Here is a 21,360-nt window from a genome sequence, read left to right as displayed (position 1 = left end):
CGTGATGCACACTCTGCTTTCTCGCCAGATGGCAGTTTCATGAAAATAAATGACGTCACGTGTGGACGCCATTTTAGGTGAGGAGTTGTCGTTTACGTTTCACAAATGAACAATATTTGAAGGATATCGGTAAATGCCAACTGTACACACGGATCAGATAGGCACTGCATTTATCAGAGAAACGTGTCTGGCGTTTTTGAAGCGATAAGATGACTATTCTGCCAAAGAAGAAACAGTCAAAAGATAAGTCTGATACGGAAACAACCGACCACTCGCATACAGCAACGCACAACCATTCTCACAGCCACAACCATTCACATTCTCACTACCATCACGCGAACGCCAGTGAAACAAGACACGAGAAAGGTGCTAGAGGAAGAACTTCACCTACAAGATGGCTCCCTTCAACGTCAAGGGAAGAAAAAGTTCCGACTCACGATCCTGGTGGTGGGACTTTCGAGAACCATGAAAGTTCGTCGTTAACATCGTCGCATAATAAACGGCGTCATCGCTCGTCACCACACAGGACTGTCAGGAAACACAGGGGTCATTCCGCGAATGTACCACCACTTTCCCCACACAGCCCAACAGAAGGACCCTCCCAGGAATGTGAAGACGCGTACAATAGTGAAGATGAACACAGCCCACCTACTCTGCCAGAGGACATCAAGGAGGTAGAGTATACATTTGAAATTATGGTGTTGATTAGGAAGATGCTGAAATATTAATTGTTTTTCAGTGCCTTAGGTGTTGTTACAAGTCTGTCAACACTAAAAGATTCTGCTGCTGGTTAACAATAAGAAATAAGGTGATAATTTACAGAAATTGTAATGTAAACAAACCTTAGAACAAAGTTTACACAGCTTTGAAACTTGGGAGGAATGATATTCACGTACATACACTCAACAGCATCTGTACTAGCTAGCGACCAGTTATCACCTCGTACCAGTTATCGCCAAAACCTGGCAGCAGCGCTAGCACAGATACAACCATCAGTGTGTTGACATGAAATTTCGTAAACGATGAGAATTGAATGGACATCAGCCAGGCTGTGTTGTTAATCGATGACTGAACCATTCAGTCCATCAAAAGTGCTGATTTTAATTTGTCTGAGCCTACCCATAATGCCAACATTCAATCAATTAACTTTGAACTGACCCAAATTTCCTTCTCTGTTTTATGAACTCGACAAATACCATGCAGACAATACTGACAAAATATAACTGTCAATTTTCACCTTTATCTTTTCGTTTTTCCCCCGAGAAAACAGGCATTGCGAATATTGCAAACTACTACTTGTAATGTCAAGTTTCATAAGTTCAACCCGCTGATGACATGTCCATGTTCACATCAGCTTATATCAGCATCTATCAACTTTCACAGTTAGAGCAAATTTTGCTCTTCTAATTATCCAATTATGAAATTTCTTCAATATGTCAAGGTTTGAAACACAATAGTTTTATTACCAAGTTCATGTCAAATTAGGTGAATAACATAAAAACTTCAGAAATGGCGATAATTGGTCTTGTTAATTGTTGGGAAAGCATAATCTACACTACTGAGCTTCCTGTTGACCGCATTTCCGAGAAACACGATTGGCAACTGTGAACAAGCAGAAAACATCGGTGAATAGCTGATCTACCATCAGGGCAAATTTTATTTCATTCTGTTAAGAAGTAAAGGAGCAAATCATTAAAAACCGCTTAAAAATGACGATAACTGGTCGCTAGCCAGTAACAAACATTATGATAATATGCTTGTTTAAAAGTTCAAATGTGCAAACCCATTTTAGCAATCATCGACACGTCAGTTTGTGATTAATAATGGATGTATGGTAGTGCAAGTATTGAATCTACTGTTGCCAAGTGTAGCTTGTAGTGTGTTGGCACAGTTGCCATATTGCAAGATACTGTAGTAACTGCCTCACTGTATGTGATTTTATAATGTGGTAAAGTTAACAGCTTTAATGAACACAGAACATCCAAGTAAGAGCAGAGTTCACAAGTCATTGACAGCAAGACAGCACAAAAATATATTACTACTATTTTACTGTACACCTGAGACACCATTCAAACTAATAATAACAATCTCCCAGCTGTTGCCATTACCATGAGGCTATTGTTATTGGTACCCGCATGCATAGATACATTATATTTCATGTAAGCAGAGTAGTTACGGAGCACTGTGGTTTCACATCACATGAAAAGAACTTGTCATAAAAAGAATTTTGTAAGGCAACATGGAATGACTGGTAACTTAAGCCATATACAAACTTACCAGTACTTTCAGCGATAGGATTTACAACTGTAGTCAACAGTCATCGGCAAGGCCTGTGTATGAGAAGAAATTATCTGTGTAACAATCTGCAATATTAACCACAGTTCTGAGCACTAAGTTTAGAACACTGTATTTCTGATCCAGTACCTGTGAAGGTCCCAGGGTAGAATAGGCCTTCAGCAACCCATGCTTGCCATAAAAGGCGATTATGCTTGTTGTAAGAGGCGACTAACGGGATCGGGTGGTCAGACTTGCTGACTTGGTTGGCATATGTCATCGGTTCCCATTTGTGCAGATCGATGCTCAGGTTTTTGATCACTGGATTGTCTGGTCCAGACTCTATTATTTACAGACCGCCACCATATAGCTTTAATATTGCTGAGTGCAGCGTAAAACTAAACTCACTCACTCACTCACTGATCCAGTAAGATCAGTGTAGGTGAGTCTGTACATGAAGATTACAGTGTTAGTGTTTTTACCTGAAACAGATGTCGTAAAGTCAAAGCAAGTTTGATGAATAATATATGATTACCAATGTTAAGAAATAGATTGAGGACACTGTGGATGATTATCACTCAGTACATTCAAGAATTGTTTTGAAACTTTGAGTGTATTTTCTTTTATGTATATAATTCATAAAAATCTTCCTGTTATCGGTTATTACTGTCAAATTTTAGATTTTTGTAAGAACTTAGTTATTGTAACTGCGTTTTTGATTTGGCAAACCCTGGATGAGCCAGGTGATCTCAAATTCACAAAGGTTAACCTAGCATTAACCTTGGTTGACCAACATTTGCAATTGCCAACACATTCTCACTGACCCTCGGTTAAAGTGTTATAGTTTGGTTGAGCAACGTCATCGTTGGAATTAATTAATTTCATTTATTAATTCAATCATGAATAAAAGCATATAAATGACTTTGATTAACAGTCATTTGCTCTGAAACGTTTTGATTGTTGACATGAATTATCTAGAATCAATTGTGTATTTCTTTGTGGTAATTTTCCATCTCTGTTCAGTGTTATTTTGGATGTTCTTGTTTTATCATTGAACAGGATAGTTACACTGGTAATGTTGTCTACAAGTGCAGCATTTGTTAGTTGATTGTTATGGCGATATATGTGGCTGTTGTGGTGCCTCAGTTTATCTTTCATAAACACAGGTTAACTCATGCTGAATGTGTTATTTGCTGGGAATATGATAAGCTCCACTAACCCTGACCAGTAAATGTTAAGAATCTTCTGCACATAAGGATACTGTGTTACATCCCTTGACTAAGTGATACATTGTTCACATAGGGCATTAAGGCCTCTTCATTACAAGATTGTTGACAGCAGTGATTTTCAAAACATAATGTCAGTTTGAAAATGAAAGAAAACAAAGCAGTGTGTTCATAGTAGTATATTGCAGTATGTTATTACAATATAGCATAAACTAAAGGCAATACACTTCCCCAGCATTTTGTTATGATTATCACATCATGGTTATGTTGATAGACCTTAACATGACAGAGTCCACAGTTCATTTTATGTTTCAAGCCTTACTGCATTTATTGAGAAAACAACCAGTCCTTCACAAATGTCTCTCTGCAGAGTTGTAATGTACCCGTCCTGTCATGAGAATAAGCCCAACTCAAAGCACTGAAATTACTTGCAAATTGAAGTTTTTCCTTGAAATCCCACATATAAGAAATGTTTAGAGTCAGAATAGGTTACCTTGTTTCTGGGACTTGAGGTTTTAAATTGTAGCTGTTCTATGTATTTAAACTGGATTGTTGATGACCACTCTCCTTTGTGTCAGTTACATTTCCAGGGATATTTTTTCTGGCCTTCCTAAATCTGTATATTATTTGCATTAAGTACAGCCATCTTTGACTTATTATCATACCCTGATGTGTGCATCATGTAATTATTTATAGTCTACTTTGAATTTGTATGTTACTGAAATATTGTTGTTTACATTCATTGATTATTCTTTGAAATGAGCTGACATAATTTGGTATGCTGGAAACGGTATAATAGATGATATAATCCAACCTCGCGACAGGCAAAATGATATGTGCTTGATATCTTGATATGTTTCCATGTTAGTAGATAGATGAGTCCCAGTTGCATCCTTTGTTTCATGGATGAATGTTTTTGAAATCAATTAACAACAGGATTTTGACTGAATAATGAATGTAATTATTAGAATAAATGTTAACCTCAATATGTGAGTGAGTGAGTTTTACACCGCACTCAGAAATATTCCAGCTATATGGCGGCGGTCTGTAAATAATCGAGTCTGTACCAGGCAATCCAGTGATCTTACGACAAGCATAGTCGTCTTTTAAGCCAAGCATGTTTTGCTGAAGGCCTATTCTATCCCAGGACCTTCACGGGTCACCTCAATATGTAGTAGTAGTAGTAGTAGTAGTAGTAGTAGTAGTAGTAGTAGTAGTAGTAGTAGTAGTAGTAGTAGTAGTAGTAGTAGTAGTAGTAGTCTCGAATTTTGTCAGAATGATCACACAAAACGGAAATAGTTTCTTAATCCCTTCAAAACAATTATAAAGTGTTCTTTTTTACCTTCAGACGTTACTTGATTGACCTTGACAGGGAAATTCCCCTTGTTTCAAGAAATGTTGTGTTGCTTGATTAGGTGTTTAAGGAACATAAGCATCACCTGCGACAGTGTTTGCCATAGTTGGCTACAAGCCCAACTAAGCTGATGCAAATACATGTTTGTCTCTTGTGACATCCATCATCACCTTTGAAAGAAACAGATGTAAAGAAGCTGAAACAGTGCATGAACCTTTTCCCATTGACAACACTAGTGTTTTTGTTTTCATTTAAATTAAGTGTAATGATTTTGTTGTCAAGGCATGAAGTTGGCATCATCTTCTTGTGACATCATAATCTTGTGTTGACATGTTAACAGCAACAGTGTGCTGCTACAGTGGATTAGACGTTTTTGCTTTTTCACAGTTCATTTGATACATTTGCCTTGCATTGTTACCATCGCCTGGTATGCCTTACACACAGATAGATTGTGGGAGCAATATACATCTCTTGTTTCAGTTGGAGAGATGGTTTGAAAATGCCATGAAAGAAAAGAAAGGGTTTCTTATAAAGAAGATGAAAGAAGATGGTGCTTGTTTATTCAGGGCAGTCGGTAAGAACCCTTTTTTAAGCAAACCATCAATGTAGACCTTGATTTTCATCTCTTACAATTTGTTTTGTGGAAGGTATCTAAATTGGCCATCCATTTGAGTATCTCAGGCAAGGTGTTGTTTCTGGAACAGATCTTGAAAACCTTGCTATTTTCTTGCACCAAACCTGATACATAGATTGATTTAGTGGTGAACTGGTGACTTTGGATAGTTTGAGAGTTTTGAAAGAGAAATGGTTCATTGCATTTTGGTTTTCACACTTGATTTCTTTTGCATGTGGAAATCTATTTTATAGGTGTTTCTGTTTCAGCGGACCAGGTTTATGGAGACCAGGAAATGCATTCTTGTCTACGCAAACACTGTATAGATTATATGGTGAGTCAGACACTATATCGATTATATAATGAGTCAAAAGCTGTATAGATTATATGGTGAGTCAAACACTATAGATTATATAGTCAATCACTGTATAAATTGTATGGTGAGTCAAACACTGTTTAGATTATATGGTGAGTCACATGCCATGTTATTGGTTATATGAGTTAAACACTGCATATGATATGTAGGATTTGTACAACATGCAGCCTACGGAACTCTTTGCAGAAATGTGTTGTATTGAAATAGGAGGACTGATGTTTGTTAGCCTGCTTGTTGAAAAATTGAGTGAAATGGTGACTGTATTTATAGCCACAAAAAGTCCTCTGTGTTGGCTGCCCAACAAGGGACTATTCATACTGGTGTGGATCTCTACAGACTTATTTAACCAGAATGTGTTCTGGCATTCCTGACATGTGTGATTACATTTCAGAAAAAAAATGCTGAGTTCTTTTCTCAGTATGTTACTGAAGACTTTACGACATACTTGAACAGGAAGAGGGTAGAGAGCTGTCATGGCAACCACCTTGAAATGCAGGCCATGTGTGAACTGTTCAACCGACCTATAGAGGTCTACCAGTACAGTATTGGTAAGTTGTAAACAGATGCAACTTGTGTTTTTAGTGGTTGGTCCAGAGTTGCATCCCTTCAATTTTCCAGCAACCCATGAGTTTGAGTTCAAATCCAGAGTTTGCACTGATGTCGTAGGTTTGGCAGCACCATGCTCATACTCACTGGTTTCACTGGAGTGATGAATGTTGAAGCCCTGTTTCACTTCAGGCCTTCTCTCATTACGTTTACGCACTGAGACATGGAGACTGATCACAGAGGACAAACTTTATATTTTGCCTTATCCCGACTTATGGTTGTTATGCTTATCTCCTCCCTCTGTGCAGAGACAGTGGAACACTCGAAATCACTTGAAGCTTCCTTTTAATTGTGAACTTTGTATATTCTTTGAAGTCCTTCAGCAATTAGATCATCCCTTCTGACGAATGTCACATTTACAATGAACCTCCATTACTGCTTCCTGAGGTACAGATCATCAGCACTCCTGATCAACATTCAACGTCTGCTATACCTTCATCAATTACGTCAACAACAACGCTACAACCTTCAGAAAGTCTACTTTCTATGCAGACATCTACAACTTCTATACTTAACACGTCAGATGCTTCTGCAAATCATCCACTGCTGCATGCACCGCAGCCACTGGACACCAGCCCCTTCATGCAACAGTTCACCATTCACATGATCAGTCTGATGGATCGCCGTTTTGAAGAGGAATGGAAATGCCAGTTATCGACCACAACTGCATTCGCCCAATGTGATGGTTCATCGCCTGCATTAGGTCCATCAGATGCAGAGGATGCATTGTATGCAAGCTCCTGTTCATGGAAATCATCACTGTCATCTGAATCATCTTGTTGCAGTTTGTATGTAGCTCCTTCCACAGACTGGCTGAGTGCTCACACTCATGGATCCCTCTACAGCCGCAAATGGGCATTGTCTATTTTCCCCCATTCATCAGAGACACCGTCATCATTCGTCTTCTTCATTGGATGCAGATTCACGCATTCATATGTGAAAGCATTCACGGAATGATAGTCATTCCAGGGATATACACAGACAGGAGGATCATGCAGACGTTTGCTGCATGGACATCGTTCCCCACTCACAAATGCATTTGCGGAAGTGGACAGTGTGGATTCAATGGACAGGGATAGACATCACTGATCTCCACCAGAGGAAGCCCTCTTCTCCGACTCAGTGATGGATTATGAACAAGTTGGACCTAGTCTCACCATCAAATGACTCCAACAAAGCTCTCACCTGTAAGATGAGTAATGAGGACATCGACATGTTGCGCCAATATCTACGATTCCGGAAACTACCAGACGGCAGCCTTCCAGACAACAACCCAGTACCAACAACAACACATTCCAGCCTTCAGCAGTTGCCGAATCCCACATGGAGCCCTTCTTGAAAGTGCCCAACATAGATGAAGACTACAAGCTCATCATCAGTGAGACTCACAACAGGTCCTATGAAGTGGAAGATAAGTGGATACAACCACTTGGTGTACCATCTTTCGGATTCACTTTTAGTCACCCAGACTCACTTTGACTACTGTCAGCATGGGAAAGATGTAGAAAATCTAGGCTGTCCACAGGAGTGGCTGGTCAAATTTTTTACCAGTCCTGCAAAAATCTAACTTGTCCTCCACTTACTTACTAATCCTGTGCTAAAGAAGCTAAGGGAGAGCAAACATATCTCCTCGATTTCATTTGCGATAATTTTATCTGTTTGATTATCCTAGTATCCTTTGGCAATATTCAAAAAGATTATAATCTTTATATATGTCATTGGTTTGCTAAAACTGACCCGACATGAGGACGGACGAGAATTTTGTTAACCCTTCCACCACATATTCACTTGTCTTGGATACTGGGACAGGCTACTATCCACAAACAGACATCTCAGAGTTACTTGAACAAGTAAAAATTCTCCGGGGTCCAGAGAGCGAGAGTGCAGTGCTCACAGCGGCAAGAACTCTTTTCATTGTTCATCTGCTAAAGAAGCTAAGGGAGAGAACTCTGTTCTTATAGCAAACATATCTCCTCGATTTCATTTGCGATAATTTTATCTGTTTGATTATCCTAGTATCCTTTGGCAATATTCAAAAAGATTATAATCTTTATATATGTCATTGGTTTGCTAAAACTGACCCGACATGAGGACGGACGAGAATTTTGTTAACCCTTCCACCACATATTCACTTGTCTTGGATACTGGGACAGGCTACTATCCACAAACAGACATCTCAGAGTTACTTGAACAAGTAAAAATTCTCCGGGGTCCAGAGAGCGAGAGTGCAGTGCTCACAGCGGCAAGAACTCTTTTCATTGTTCATCTGCTAAAGAAGCTAAGGGAGAGAACTCTGTTCTTATAGCAAACATATCTCCTCGATTTCATTTGCGATAATTTTATCTGTTTGATTATCCTAGTATCCTTTGGCAATATTCAAAAAGATTATAATCTTTATATATGTCATTGGTTTGCTAAAACTGACCCGACATGAGGACGGACGAGAATTTTGTTAACCCTTCCACCACATATTCACTTGTCTTGGATACTGGGACAGGCTACTATCCACAAACAGACATCTCAGAGTTACTTGAACAAGTAAAAATTCTCCGGGGTCCAGAGAGCGAGAGTGCAGTGCTCACAGCGGCAAGAACTCTTTTCATTGTTCATCTGGAGGAAGCTAGGGCATCCTGTCAGGGACGTTACAGGGGGAAGGTGCTGAAGATCGGAGCAACTGGAGTATTTCACCCCTAGCCATTCCTGTACAATCTTCAAGAGTGGGTGGATGTCTATAATGCTGCTGGAAGAATTTGGTACTTCTCAGTGACGATTATATCATGAGCATCCTACGAGAGGACTACAAGATCCCGCTACAGGTAGCACCACTGCTCACAAGAGACCCAGCACTCTATGTGTACACCAAGGGATCAATGATGCCATATCATCTCTACTAGAGAAAGGCGCAGTCGAAGAACTATATCTGAATCGACAAACACCAGGATTCTACTCCCCAATTTTTCTTGTACCCAGGTCTTGATTGCATAAAAGTCTTTGAGTTCTTAAATGCTGGGGGTAGAGGATGTAATGTTCTAACTCAATCCAATGGTTTCAAGTTGCCTTTTAATTCCTTAAGTTCCAATGTTTCTTGTGACGCTTCATGAAATAACAATCCACACAATGATAGAATTACAGTGACTAAACATTAACTTCACCGTAACTAGACAATGAATGAACAGTGGCTGGATGGAGGCGGCATAGAGGCTGGATAGGTTGAAAAACTATATGTCCTCAGAGCCCACAACACACAATCCTATAATGCTCTCTCAGACACTTAAAAACATGTCTTACTCCTTCAGTATTTGAAAGCTCTCTTCGCCGTCCACACACTCTTTAATTTCACATGTGTATCTTAAATTCTTTGTGAGGACACGTATCGTTCTTGACCAGGTGAGAGCCCATAAGACCCCTTAAGAAAGTTAGTTTATATATCTTAGTATTTGTTGTTTATCACAGCTGTCACCAATCCTGGGAATTAGCCTCGGACATCCACTGGCAGCAGGAGCGAGCAGATTCTTATATCTTAATTAGTCTATATACATACTAACCACATGTACACTCACTCTCTCTCACACACACTCACATGCACAGAAACCCTAACAAAGTTACAAATATAATATTTTGTATGTACAGGCTCTAACACCTGCTTTAAACATTGAGGATATTCTACTAGAGCGGTGAAGGGAGTCACCTTAGCTCTACATAGATCTACCTGCACCTTATACAATGATAAGTGGATGCAGTTTGAAAGATATACCAGGACGAAAGGCTTATGTCATCAATGACATTCCAGAGGACTGAAAGGGTCTGCACTCTTGACATACTTGGCGGCACTCAGATTTAAGGCTCCAGCTTGAGATTTGAATGTTGTACTACAACACCTCATGAGTGATGTGTATGAGCCACTAGAAAGGACATCACTTGAATTATTGAAACAGAAAACGCTGTTTCTACTCAGCGGCATGGATGTTCACACCGGCACACCGTTCAACTCCAGCCATCTTGAGATTGTACATCTAGGACTGAATGTACATCTAGGACTGAACCTACAAAGCAGCAGGACTTGAACATGCACGAGCTTCCAGTTAACACAAAGTGAGGGACTTGGGATTGACACTTGCTCTACATGGAAATTGCTTGCTATTAAGTATAATGGAAGGCTGCCTTTGGAAATCAAATACAGTGTTTGCCAACCACTACCTATGCGACATTGCCACGGAGGGCGTCACTTTCATTCACCAATTTTCTTGATAGAAATCTTGACTTACAGTTGCATTAGACACTAGCAGGATGCTATCTGATGCTACATATCATCATGTTCCAGTCAATGAATGGTTCATAGAAGACAAGTTCGACTACATGTGATCCCCACAAATCACAGGTGAATATTGGAAGAACAGGACTGAACTACCGTTACAGTTCCCAAATGGGGGTGTACATATATGGTAGTCATGGCGTGACCTGACCCACTGCTATTTCCGTCGGTTTCTGTAAGCATAATAAGCATGAGTCAGGATAAGGAAAAATATGTAATTTTCTGAACAAAACTGATATTTCTTATCTATACTTACTCATGGCGTTAAGCCCTCGCAACTGCTCCTCTCAGACACGTTGAATCCACAGTAATTCTCATGTTTGGCTTACGAGATTTCGGAGAGAGTGACAAAACATGGCTGGTCATGTGACCTTATTGGCGGAAAAGGGAGGCATCCGTTGGGTGAGTGTATTGTACATCTGCTTCACTAAGAAGGGAACTTCAAGGGATTTCAAGTGTTCCATTATCTTTGCATAGGGGGAGGAGATAAGCATGAGCCAGGATAAGTATAAAATATCAGTTGTATTCAGGAAATTACTAACTCATGGGTTGAGCATGTCATACCCTTTTCTAGTATTCCTTGCCTTAATGCTGCTCGAATATTGCTCATAATGCAGCCTAATAGCAAACCCACTTGCTCCCATACTGTTAAAGATCTCACAATGGCACTTTAGGGGTAACCTTGACGTTTTATGTTTGTAGAGCCAATCAACACGTTTCACAGTGCCTACAAGACAGACAATGAGCCAATCAAGATTAGCTACCATGGTGGTGTTCATTACAACTCAGTTGTTGACCCATACAAGGCCACAATCGGTGTTGGGTTGGGACTCCCAGGGCTGCAACCTGGAGTAAGTATTGAAGAGTGAGGACAGGATGGATAGGTACTGAAGGGTAGGTGTCTAGGTGAGTAGTGAAATGTGGGGCTGTTGGAATGAGTAGTGAAGTTTTCAGCTGTTGGGATGAGTATTGAAATGTGGGGCTGTTGGAATGCGATGAGTAGAGAAGGATGTAGCTGTTGGGATGAGTATTTAAGGGTGGGACTGTTGGAATGAGTAGAGAAGGATGTAGCTGTTGGGATGAGTATTTAAGGGTAGGGCTGTTGGAATGAGTAGAGAAGGATGTAGCTGTTTGGATGAGTATTGAAATGTGGGGCTGTTGGAATGAGTAGAGAAGGATGTAGCTGTTGGGATGAGTATTTAAGGGTAGGGCTGTTGGAATGAGTAGAGAAGGATGTAGCTGTTTGGATGAGTATTGAAATGTGGGGCTGTTGGAATGAGTAGAGAAGGATGTAGCTGTTTGGATGAGTATAGAAATGTGGGGCTGTTGGAATGAGTAGAGAAGGATGTAGCTGTTGGGATGAGTATTGAAATGTGGGGCTGTTGGAATGCGATGAGTAGAGAAGGATGTAGCTGTTGGGATGAGTATTTAAGGGTGGGACTGTTGGAATGCGTAGAGAAGGATGTAGCTGTTTGGATGAGTATTGAAATGTGGGGCTGTTGGAATGCGATGAGTAGAGAAGGATGTAGCTGTTGGGATGAGTATTTAAGGGTGGGAATGTTGGAATGAGTAGAGAAGGATGTAGTTGTTGGGATGAGTATTTAAGGGTGGGACTGTTGGAATGAGTAGAGAATGATGCAGCTGTTTGGATGAGTATAGAAATGTGGGGCTGTTGGAATGAGTAGTGAAGGATGTAGCTGTTTGGATGAGTATTGCAGATGGGGTTGTTGGAATGAGAAGAGAAGGGTGGCACTGTTGAAATGAGTATCAAAGTGTGAGTTGTTGGAATGAGTATTGAAGGGTGTAGTGGTAGGGGAGAGAAGTGAAGGGTTTGAAATTAGCGATGAGAGGTGAACGGTGGGGAGTGTTGAAATTCCTTCCAAAAGGGTCTGTCCTCAATTTGTGAGAACTGAAGTTTTGAGTGTGAGTTGGCTGTATTGAAGGGAATTTGGTTTGTCAGCATAATGAAAGCATGAAATTTTAACACATGTTCAGGATTCAGTCAAATGAACCCACAGAAAATTATTATTCAACATGGGGGAATATTGCATATAAAAGTTACAAATCTATTTGAACGTCTTATACGTCTTTCTGAGACTTGGCTGTTGTTCCTTTCCTGTAGCTTGCTGACAAAAACCAGATGAAAGACGCCGTGAAGATGTCTGAGAACACCCATATAGAAAAGACTATGCTGGAGGATAAAATCAGGGAAACAGACTGGGAGCTGACACAGGAGACCATTGAAGAACAGGTGGCACGAGAGTCTTATCTACAGTGGCTCAAGGAACAGGAGAAGCAAGCTAACAGACAAGGAGGGGTAAGTTACTACCACAATGACTGACGGGAAGGGTTTGCTGGGTCCAGTGTAGCTCAAGGAACAGGAGAAGCAGGCTAACAGACAAGGAGGGGTAAGTTACTACCACAGTGACTGACAGGAAGGGTTTGCTGGGTCCAGTGTAGTGGTTCAAGGAACAGGGGAAACAGGCTAACAGACAAGGAAGGGTAAGTTCCTACCACAGTGACTGTTGGGAAGGGTTTGCTGGGTCCAGTGTAGTCGTTCAAGGAAGAGGGGAAACAGGCTAACAGACAAGGAGAGGTATGTTACCACCACAGTGACTGTCGGGAAGGGTTTACTGGGTCCAGTCTACAGGTTGGGGCAAGTCGTTGTCACAAGGTCATATGGGATGGTAAGGATGGAATTCCTTTCTGCATTGGCTCAAGTTGTGTTAGTTTGGAGAGAGATTTAATGTATATATATAATGATAAGTATAAGGACAAGGTTTAGGAATGAGTGAAAGTACATTTGAGTACATGTGTGAGGGTTTGTCTATTACAAACAGGATCAACATTTCACTTCACAATCACACCTCTTAGTTTACAAGTTGAGTTATCTCCCCTTATGCATTATGTACATGAAATCCTACTGAACAACACTAGCTGAGACAGTTAATTACATGTGGTATGGCACATATTTCTTCTGGGGCTGTTTTATTTGTGAAACATTTATTCTAGTTCAAATTATTGGAATCATTTCAAGTGGATATTATTTGAACATTGACATGAATTCAATAGAAAGTGGTAACAGAATTCAGCTTAGTGGTGTCAAGTGTACAGAATACATTGCTATGCTTTCAGGTCAAGGCTTAAATATTTATAGGCCACATTAGAGAAGCAAACACACACTATGGCACCGTTAACTTTCATCATCATTAATTCTTTAGTGACTGTTAAATTGATGGCATGATAACGTCTGTTTTAGGCCCGTTCAGCCAGTGCCACATGTAGCTCATCCAGTGAATACAGCCACAGCCTTTACGAGTCAGCGGGCTCCCCAGAGACACGCGGGGGTGGACGGTCCCCACGGGTCCGTAGTGGACAGAACTCCTCCCAAAACAGTCCCCAGAGGCTGGATGGGGTAGACAGCAGTCTGCCCCACGTGGCCAGTCCCAACATGCCTACTGCTGGTATGTAGTTATCTTCCTTGTTACAGGCAGCTCATCTTCTACTACAAACAATACAGTCACTAGACCTTGAAGATCTGGGTTGGAACTTGTCTTCAGCAATCCATGCAATAGCCATGAGGTATTACATAGTATACTGGACTTGATCATTGACAGACCCCTGATGGACCCAGCTGTGTTAAACAACAAACAAATACATAGTTATCCTCATTGTATCACCCATATATGATATACCTGCATGTCGTCGAAGATGGTATCAATCACTTATCTTTAGTTTGAGCAGATATCACAAGAAACAATTAGATGTAAGTTGAATAAGTAAGAAGATTGTGATGATATATGTTTGAAGTATGTCCTGAAATGGCTCACATTGTCATTGCATCATGCTATATATGAAGGCTTTAGAAAGGCAATAGAAACAGTTACTTCTTTTTCGATGTGATTTCTGAAATAATGCATATTGTTTTCAGATATATTGTGGACACATTGGTTATATTTGTCTGCATTTTAGGACAATAAATCTGAAAACCATAAACGTTCGTTAGTAGATTCAAATTAGCTTTAACAACTGGGTGTATTAGACATCTAAGGACTGTAACTCAGAAATACCTCACATCTGACTGGGAGACTGATACTTTTTGCTCTCTACATAGGATGTTCCCAGTCTCCAAAGATGGAGCAGTCCCTCTTGCCTAACATAGCGGACATTGAGGTGCCGGGCGCAGTTGGAGGAAGCTTTGAGGAAACAACTTCCATTATGAATCAAATTCCCCCTTCCATGCTGGGTGAGTCACTGTCAAGAACAAGAACTCGACTTGTGAGCTTGCTGTCAGTAAACAGCAACTTTTCCGTATTGGCTGACGTCACGCAGAAGACCCGGGTTTGATTCCCCACATGGGTACAATGTGTGAACCCATTTTCTGGTGTTCCCTGCCGTGATATTGCTGAAATATTACTAAAAGTGGCATATAACTAAACTCACTAACTCACTCAAAATTGGCTGAGCTCATTGTCAATAAACAGCAACTCTTCCATATTGTTTGAGCTCGCTGTCAGTAAACAGCTACTCTTCCGTATTATGTGATGTTACTATCTGTAAACTGTAACTCATCCATGTTGGGTGAGCTCATTTTAGTAAACAGAAAACTCATTCATGTTTGGTGAACTCTGTCAATAAGCAGCACCTCATCCTTATTGGTGAACACATTGTCAGTAAAGACCAACTCATGCATGTATGTCTTTGCTTTTGGACTTCTGACATGAACTTGTGATGGTTTCACAGATCATACATCATGATCTGTATAATGATCCCAAGGGTTCGCTTTGAATGCAGTGCTTTTGAAACACTGACATCACCAGTACCCCATACTCTTTTTTTGCTGACTGATAATCTGTGATGATTCTTGAAGTACCGATGTCTCCAGGTCCCCATCCCATGTTAGTTGTATTCCTTGCTGATAACCTGTGGTAGCACTACAGACTGATGTCCCATGCATGATGTGTCCTCTCATCTTCTGTGTTACTGTGCCGCAGGTCTGTCAGAATGGGATGAAGATGATATCCTGGCCCAGGTGATGGCTCAGTCCCAGCAGGAGTACCTTGACAGTCTCAAGAAGCACAATGCCCCCGCCAGCCAGTCCCCGATCCTACCCCCACTGGAGGACATTGCCAGCTGTAGCACACCTGGTCTTAGTGAATCCTTCCATTACGACCACCCAAGCTAACACATGACCCCACTGTTATCATAGCCTATTGTTATACTCTATCTCTCTCTCTATACACATAACAAACAAGTACTCAGAACTGGAGTGGTGGCAACATGGGGTTCAAGCTGGGGGTTCTCTTGTGTAACCAACTTATTCCATGTACCAGTGTTATGGGAAGACATCCAACAGAAGCATTAAAAAATGCAAGAGTTAATTCTGTTCTTGAGTATGTGTAAGTAAAAAGTATCAGGGCGATGATTCAGTTGATGCTGCTCTGTATATGTTGTTAAACCTGAAGACTTGTGCCCACATGTAAGGCAGAAGTTTCTTACATGTGAATGTTATTACATATTACAATAACAGATGCTGATGTCAATGTCACTCAGAGCTTATGTCATCTCTAAAGGCTAAGTTTAAGTTCTTTTCTCTTCTAAATTTTGAGTTTGTGCTCATCGATGTTGAGAGTAAATTGTCTACAGAGCACATGTATGTGCAGCACTGTTTAGTTTCAGGTTTAAAGGGGACCTTTAACTCAGCAGGTCTGGGAGTTGTCTGTATCCTTCAAGAACTACTTAATTTGCTACTGCTGAACATGAAGTGCAGTGTTAGAAGCTTGTCATGGTAGCAGGTGTTCCTGATGGTAATAATGACTGCAGCAGTGTAGGGAGCTTGGTTTCAGGATGTGTTCCTGATAGTGGCTGTGGCTGGAGAGATGTTCGGAGCTTGTATGTGTAGGTTTTTTGCCTTGCCCCACTGGCTCGACAAGACCTTTGTGTTAGAACCATTACAGGTTTACATTAGAGGATTACAAAATCTTAACACTAATTCATTTTCTTCACATGGGCCCAGAGAATTTGATCTGACTGAAGCAGTGTAATGGACCTTGTGTCAAGGACAAAGTCCCTTGAGTTTTTGTTTGGGGTTTACATATCAAGCAAATCTGATGACTGCTACAGCTTCCCTCCATTTCCTTACAGTTTCATCACACTCCAGCAACATTCATTACACACACCCTTCAGTATATTTATGTTAAGTAAATTAACTTCATGCAATGTTTTTTGTCCTTTTTATTGTGTATTTTATCAGTTGCCTTTTCAAGCAAATTTCTCAATACAGCTTTTTCTTAAGTGGCATTTCCAGCAATAAGAACTTGCTCTGAGTACAAGTTGAAAACAATTATTTGACTGTGGGTAACTAAATAAAGGAATTTACTTGTAGGAAGTTTGTAATTAACATTCATGATACAGAGACATAAGGGTTTTCAGCCGTGTTATTTTGCCTTAATTTTTCAGCCTTAAATTATGTTGTGAAAATCAGTGACGTATGTAATTTGGACGGTTGTGCTTTCTGTAGTCACTAAAGGGTAAAAATCTCGTCAGAAGTTGGTGCTTGTGTTGGCTCCAGTTTGTACATTCTTACTGTCTCAGTATGTTCTGAAAGACATAATTTCTAATGCATAATCCGATTTTCAGGAATGGACAAGGTCTGTAACCGGGATTGATTGATGTGTTGGGTTTTACAAGTCTTTTGAAAACTTGAGTTCAAGGTCAGTGATTGAACTAAGTATTGTATAAACTCCACTATCAGTCAGTGGGTATTCTATAACCTGTTGTATTCGCAAGCCAGAGGGTGTTGTATAACCCATTGTGTTGATCAGTAAGTAGTCATTATGTGGCCTTAGAAGTCAGATATCTATAAACAAGTGTGCAGTGGACCCTGTCCTAGGGCTGTTATATCGGTCTTATTGGCTCAATATACAATGAGGGTCTTACCTTTATCAGAAGAATGTAGGAGGACTCATGTGTAAACATTCTACATGCTCATGATAACTGATAATTAATCCTCATTTTATTAACAAACATGGCTACTGCTAATAATCACTATAACAGTTTTGTAATTCTATGCATCCACAACTAGTGATATTAATAGTTTTTAAGAAAGGCATCATTTTTATTATATTTATATTTCATTTCTGAAGAAATGACACCTTGAAGTAAATACGAACTGTTCTCCATACACCTTAGGTTATGTTCAAGTTGTGTATGTTCATGTACAGGATGTGATTGTTTAAACTGTTAACAGAACTTGCTTGTATTTGGAGATGTTCATAGAAATGTTTAGAAAATATTCACTACGCATACAGACAAGAGCTGGACAACTCACTGAGATTGAAGATCTGTTGATGATGCATCCCCATGAGGAAGCGTTGTGTGAACTAATGTCTAAGGTGCAACAGTTGACTGTGCAGATCTGCATCATTGGGCAGTCTGGAAACGCAGGGTCATTTGTCCAGTATTGTCACCTGAGTTGCATACCCTGACTTGTTAGTGTTACCAAAGTTAAAAGTCAGAGATCTGACTCGCTTCCGGGCATTTCCTCCCATTCTGACCTAACACTGGTCCTTGTCACAGTTTGTCACACATCAAGGTTTGTCTGAACCCTTGTCAGTCCTTGAACTGTTTTTACATTGCCACACATCTTCTGAATCCCTGGGTGGTAAAATCTTTCACTCATCAGACCACATGGTTACATTGTGTGAAGCCTATTTCTGGTGTCCCCAGCCATGAAGGTTTCCCTTTTTTCAGCAATATCTTTACTTCAATGGTATTATGTGTCTTCACTTGAAGAAAGTGATAATTTTGGTGACGATTTAAGGTGTTCGTTGCTTGGTAGCTTTTTATCAGAGGATTGGCCTTACTTTCAAATGATATGAAGACGAGTCCCTCTGTCTTGGGATTTCAAACATGATGTGTTCCTGCGTGGCCATTGTTGATGTGTATCTCCTGGATGTGATGATGCTCATCTGACATTGGCAAGTGGAATTGATGTACCACAGTCTTTGGCCAATGGAAAACTTGACTGAGAGATATCAGTTCGTGTAGGTGTACTGCAGGCTGTAGCTTGAGATGGGCATTGGGGTAGCCTAGTAGACTGAGTGTGTGCTTCTCATGCCAAAGACCCAGGTTCGATTCTCCACATGGGTACAATGTGTGAAGCCTATTTCTGTTGTCTTATGCTATGGTAACACTGGAATATTGCTAAAAGTGGCATGAAAACATGCTCACTCATCAGAAAGTGATACCTGAGTGGCATCATTACATGCATCTCATGGAAGAACTTCGTCAAATGCATTATGTGAAGGAGATCATGGATTGAGCCAACATGAAAACATTCAAAGAGTACAACACAGCCTTGCTATTCAGATGACAGATAACAAAAACGTGTGACATGACATGCAGTTCAGACATTTTCTTGATGTGGTATGAAAGCTGTTTTGGTTTGGAAAAATGAGAATATGTTACTGTTTACTTTGATCCCAGGTTGTGACATTAATGAAAGTAGTGACTGAGATAACCTTGGGATAGGCAAGTATAGGAAACATGTTGCATTATCTGACAGAATCAATGGTGGTCAAAGGGACAAAAACAGACTCTGGAGTCTCAGGCAGGAGAGTTTTCAGAACAAATTTACATTCTCAGGTCTGCAAAATTCTAATTCATAAATACCAGTTTCTACCTGATTGTGCTTCAACAACACTACAATACCTGTGCTTATGGGTTTCACCAAAGTACTTAATTTTTATATTAAAGTGACAGACTATATGACATGACCAAAATACTGAGATTCTTGAGAGGAGCTAAGAAGTAGGTGAATATATAAGAAAATACAAGTTAAGGGTATCTGAATAAAGACATTCACTGGCTCACTCTTCCTAGTTCTAGTTTCTGTGACAGTCACCTGGGATCTACTTGTCTGGTCATGTGTATGTATTGTCTGGGGTAATGTTAGATGGACATGTTGAACGATATTGCTGGTACTACTGGTAGATACCTGCACTGTGATAACATTGATTTTAGGGTGAAATCAAGCCTGTTGGAGAGACATATGACTCTCAAACTGTTGCTTTATCAGCAGCAAAGGATATATTTATGTCTCAAGGTTGAATAAATGTAAGATCTAAAGCACATCCTAGGAAACCTATGTTACAGATAATTTCTGTCAATTTTGATGTTTTCTGTAATTCTTCTGTCTTAAATTTATATGGATTCTATCGATTTCCCTTGAGACTAACAGTACAGGTGTCTGTGAACGAAAGTTTGCCATTATCAGTAGGTGTATTTGTTTCATTTGTATGTATGGTGGGGTGTAGGTGGATCTGATTTTTTAGTGTTTGATTGTAATTATAATTGATTCTTGAATGATGTTTCTCGCTGAGCGAATTATCTAAGTTTCATGATTGTCAAATGTAAGGATGCTGTTTGTTCATAAGTGATTATTTTCCCAATAAACTGTGATTTTATTTCAAACGAGTGCTATGCATCAGACTGATGGTTAGTTTTAGTTTGTACACTACTGCCCTCAGTTCATCCTCTTCCTCCTGTTCCAGCAGAGTTGTAGTTCTCGCCCTGCCGAACATGCAGTTCGGGCCTAGCCACAGGTGATACACAATGGTGTCTACTATTTTTACCTTCCGTCAAAACACAAAGCCATTTTATTTAAGGTGCAAGTTCTTACTCATCTGGGTCCCAAGCCACAAAGCATTTGTAAACCAGTGGTAAACTACAGACTTACAACAGGTTGTAATGTTATGAACACTTTGTGGACCCAGTACCGTTATGTTTTTAGCAATCATGATTAAGACATAATCCTTTTTCATGCAAAGTTTTCACTGTCACGCATGTTAATTTGATGCAGAATACACTCCCATCATAAATCTTTGGGTGATGAAATTCTTCACGTAAAAAGTGGGATTTTTCTTGGTTTTTTTACAACAAGTATTCTGTGAGATATATAATTTTCTCTTTTAAGTGTATATTCTCACTGGATGATGAAATGAATTCTTTTATGATACAGAAGATTGTTACAATTTGCTTCACATAAATTTGGAAATTGATCTTGCACGTCAAGTGATGCATGTATCAGGCTTGTGATAAGCATGATTTGAACTACCCATATGATAAGCCTGATGGTGGACACTTGGAAGGATGGAGGATGTGACTTCTGGGAGATTTGCTTTGTTTTGTTGTTTGTTCTCTGTGACAATGGGCGTGCAGGCAGGTCAGTCAGGTAAAGTTATGGCTCTTAGCTAGAGGAAGATCTTGGCCTTATCTGTAGCCCAGGTACCATTGCTTCCTGCCATGTTGCAGTCTGTGAGTGGCTGGCAGATTCTCACTGTCCAGGTCAACATAGCCTTAGTTGCAAATAAACATTGACTTGCAAATTACCATCTCTTCTGTTGTTAGTGCTAGCTGTAGATAGATTCCTGATCAGTGTCAAATGGATTGCCATCCAGAAAGAGGTTGAAACTGACAACCGAAAACATGTCATTGTCCAAAAGCGTGCGCGCGCGCACACACACACACCTCTTTATTTAGAGAAAACTATATTTGAGACTTTGTGTTAGTTGACATGAGTTTTCCCCAGTGCACCAA

At 40.1% G+C, this 21,360-nt stretch overlaps 1 protein-coding gene across 1 annotated transcript; it reads left to right on the top strand.

Annotated features, from left to right (window-relative positions):
• The first annotated feature begins 42 nt into the window (after window positions 1-42).
• On the top strand, window positions 43-21,152 carry LOC137295819 (OTU domain-containing protein 5-B-like). The gene is made up of 9 exons (XM_067827372.1): window positions 43-674; window positions 5,335-5,428; window positions 5,737-5,801; window positions 6,235-6,391; window positions 11,464-11,612; window positions 12,884-13,078; window positions 14,021-14,225; window positions 14,876-15,007; window positions 15,756-21,152. Exons 1-9 carry the CDS (start codon window positions 210-212, stop codon window positions 15,944-15,946), a joined length of 1,653 nt encoding a protein of 550 aa, XP_067683473.1. The 5' UTR covers window positions 43-209; the 3' UTR covers window positions 15,947-21,152.
• The last annotated feature ends 208 nt before the right edge of the window (window positions 21,153-21,360 follow it).

The sequence above is a fragment of the Haliotis asinina genome, chromosome 9 (assembly GCF_037392515.1).
Source record: "Haliotis asinina isolate JCU_RB_2024 chromosome 9, JCU_Hal_asi_v2, whole genome shotgun sequence".
Classification (NCBI taxonomy): domain Eukaryota; kingdom Metazoa; phylum Mollusca; class Gastropoda; order Lepetellida; family Haliotidae; genus Haliotis; species Haliotis asinina.
The sequence above is the reverse complement of the archived record's forward strand: the minus strand, read 5'-3'. Positions and strand labels throughout refer to the sequence as shown.

Excerpts from the sequence above, each read along its gene's own strand:
- LOC137295819 (XM_067827372.1), top strand. The coding sequence starts at position 210 with ATGACTATTCTGCCAAAGAAGAAACAGTCAAAAGATAAGTCTGATACG. Across the intron at positions 13,079-14,020 it reads AAGCTAACAGACAAGGAGGG|GCCCGTTCAGCCAGTGCCAC; the intron begins GTAAGTTACTAC and ends CGTCTGTTTTAG. Across the intron at positions 14,226-14,875 it reads TCCCAACATGCCTACTGCTG|GATGTTCCCAGTCTCCAAAG; the intron begins GTATGTAGTTAT and ends CTCTCTACATAG.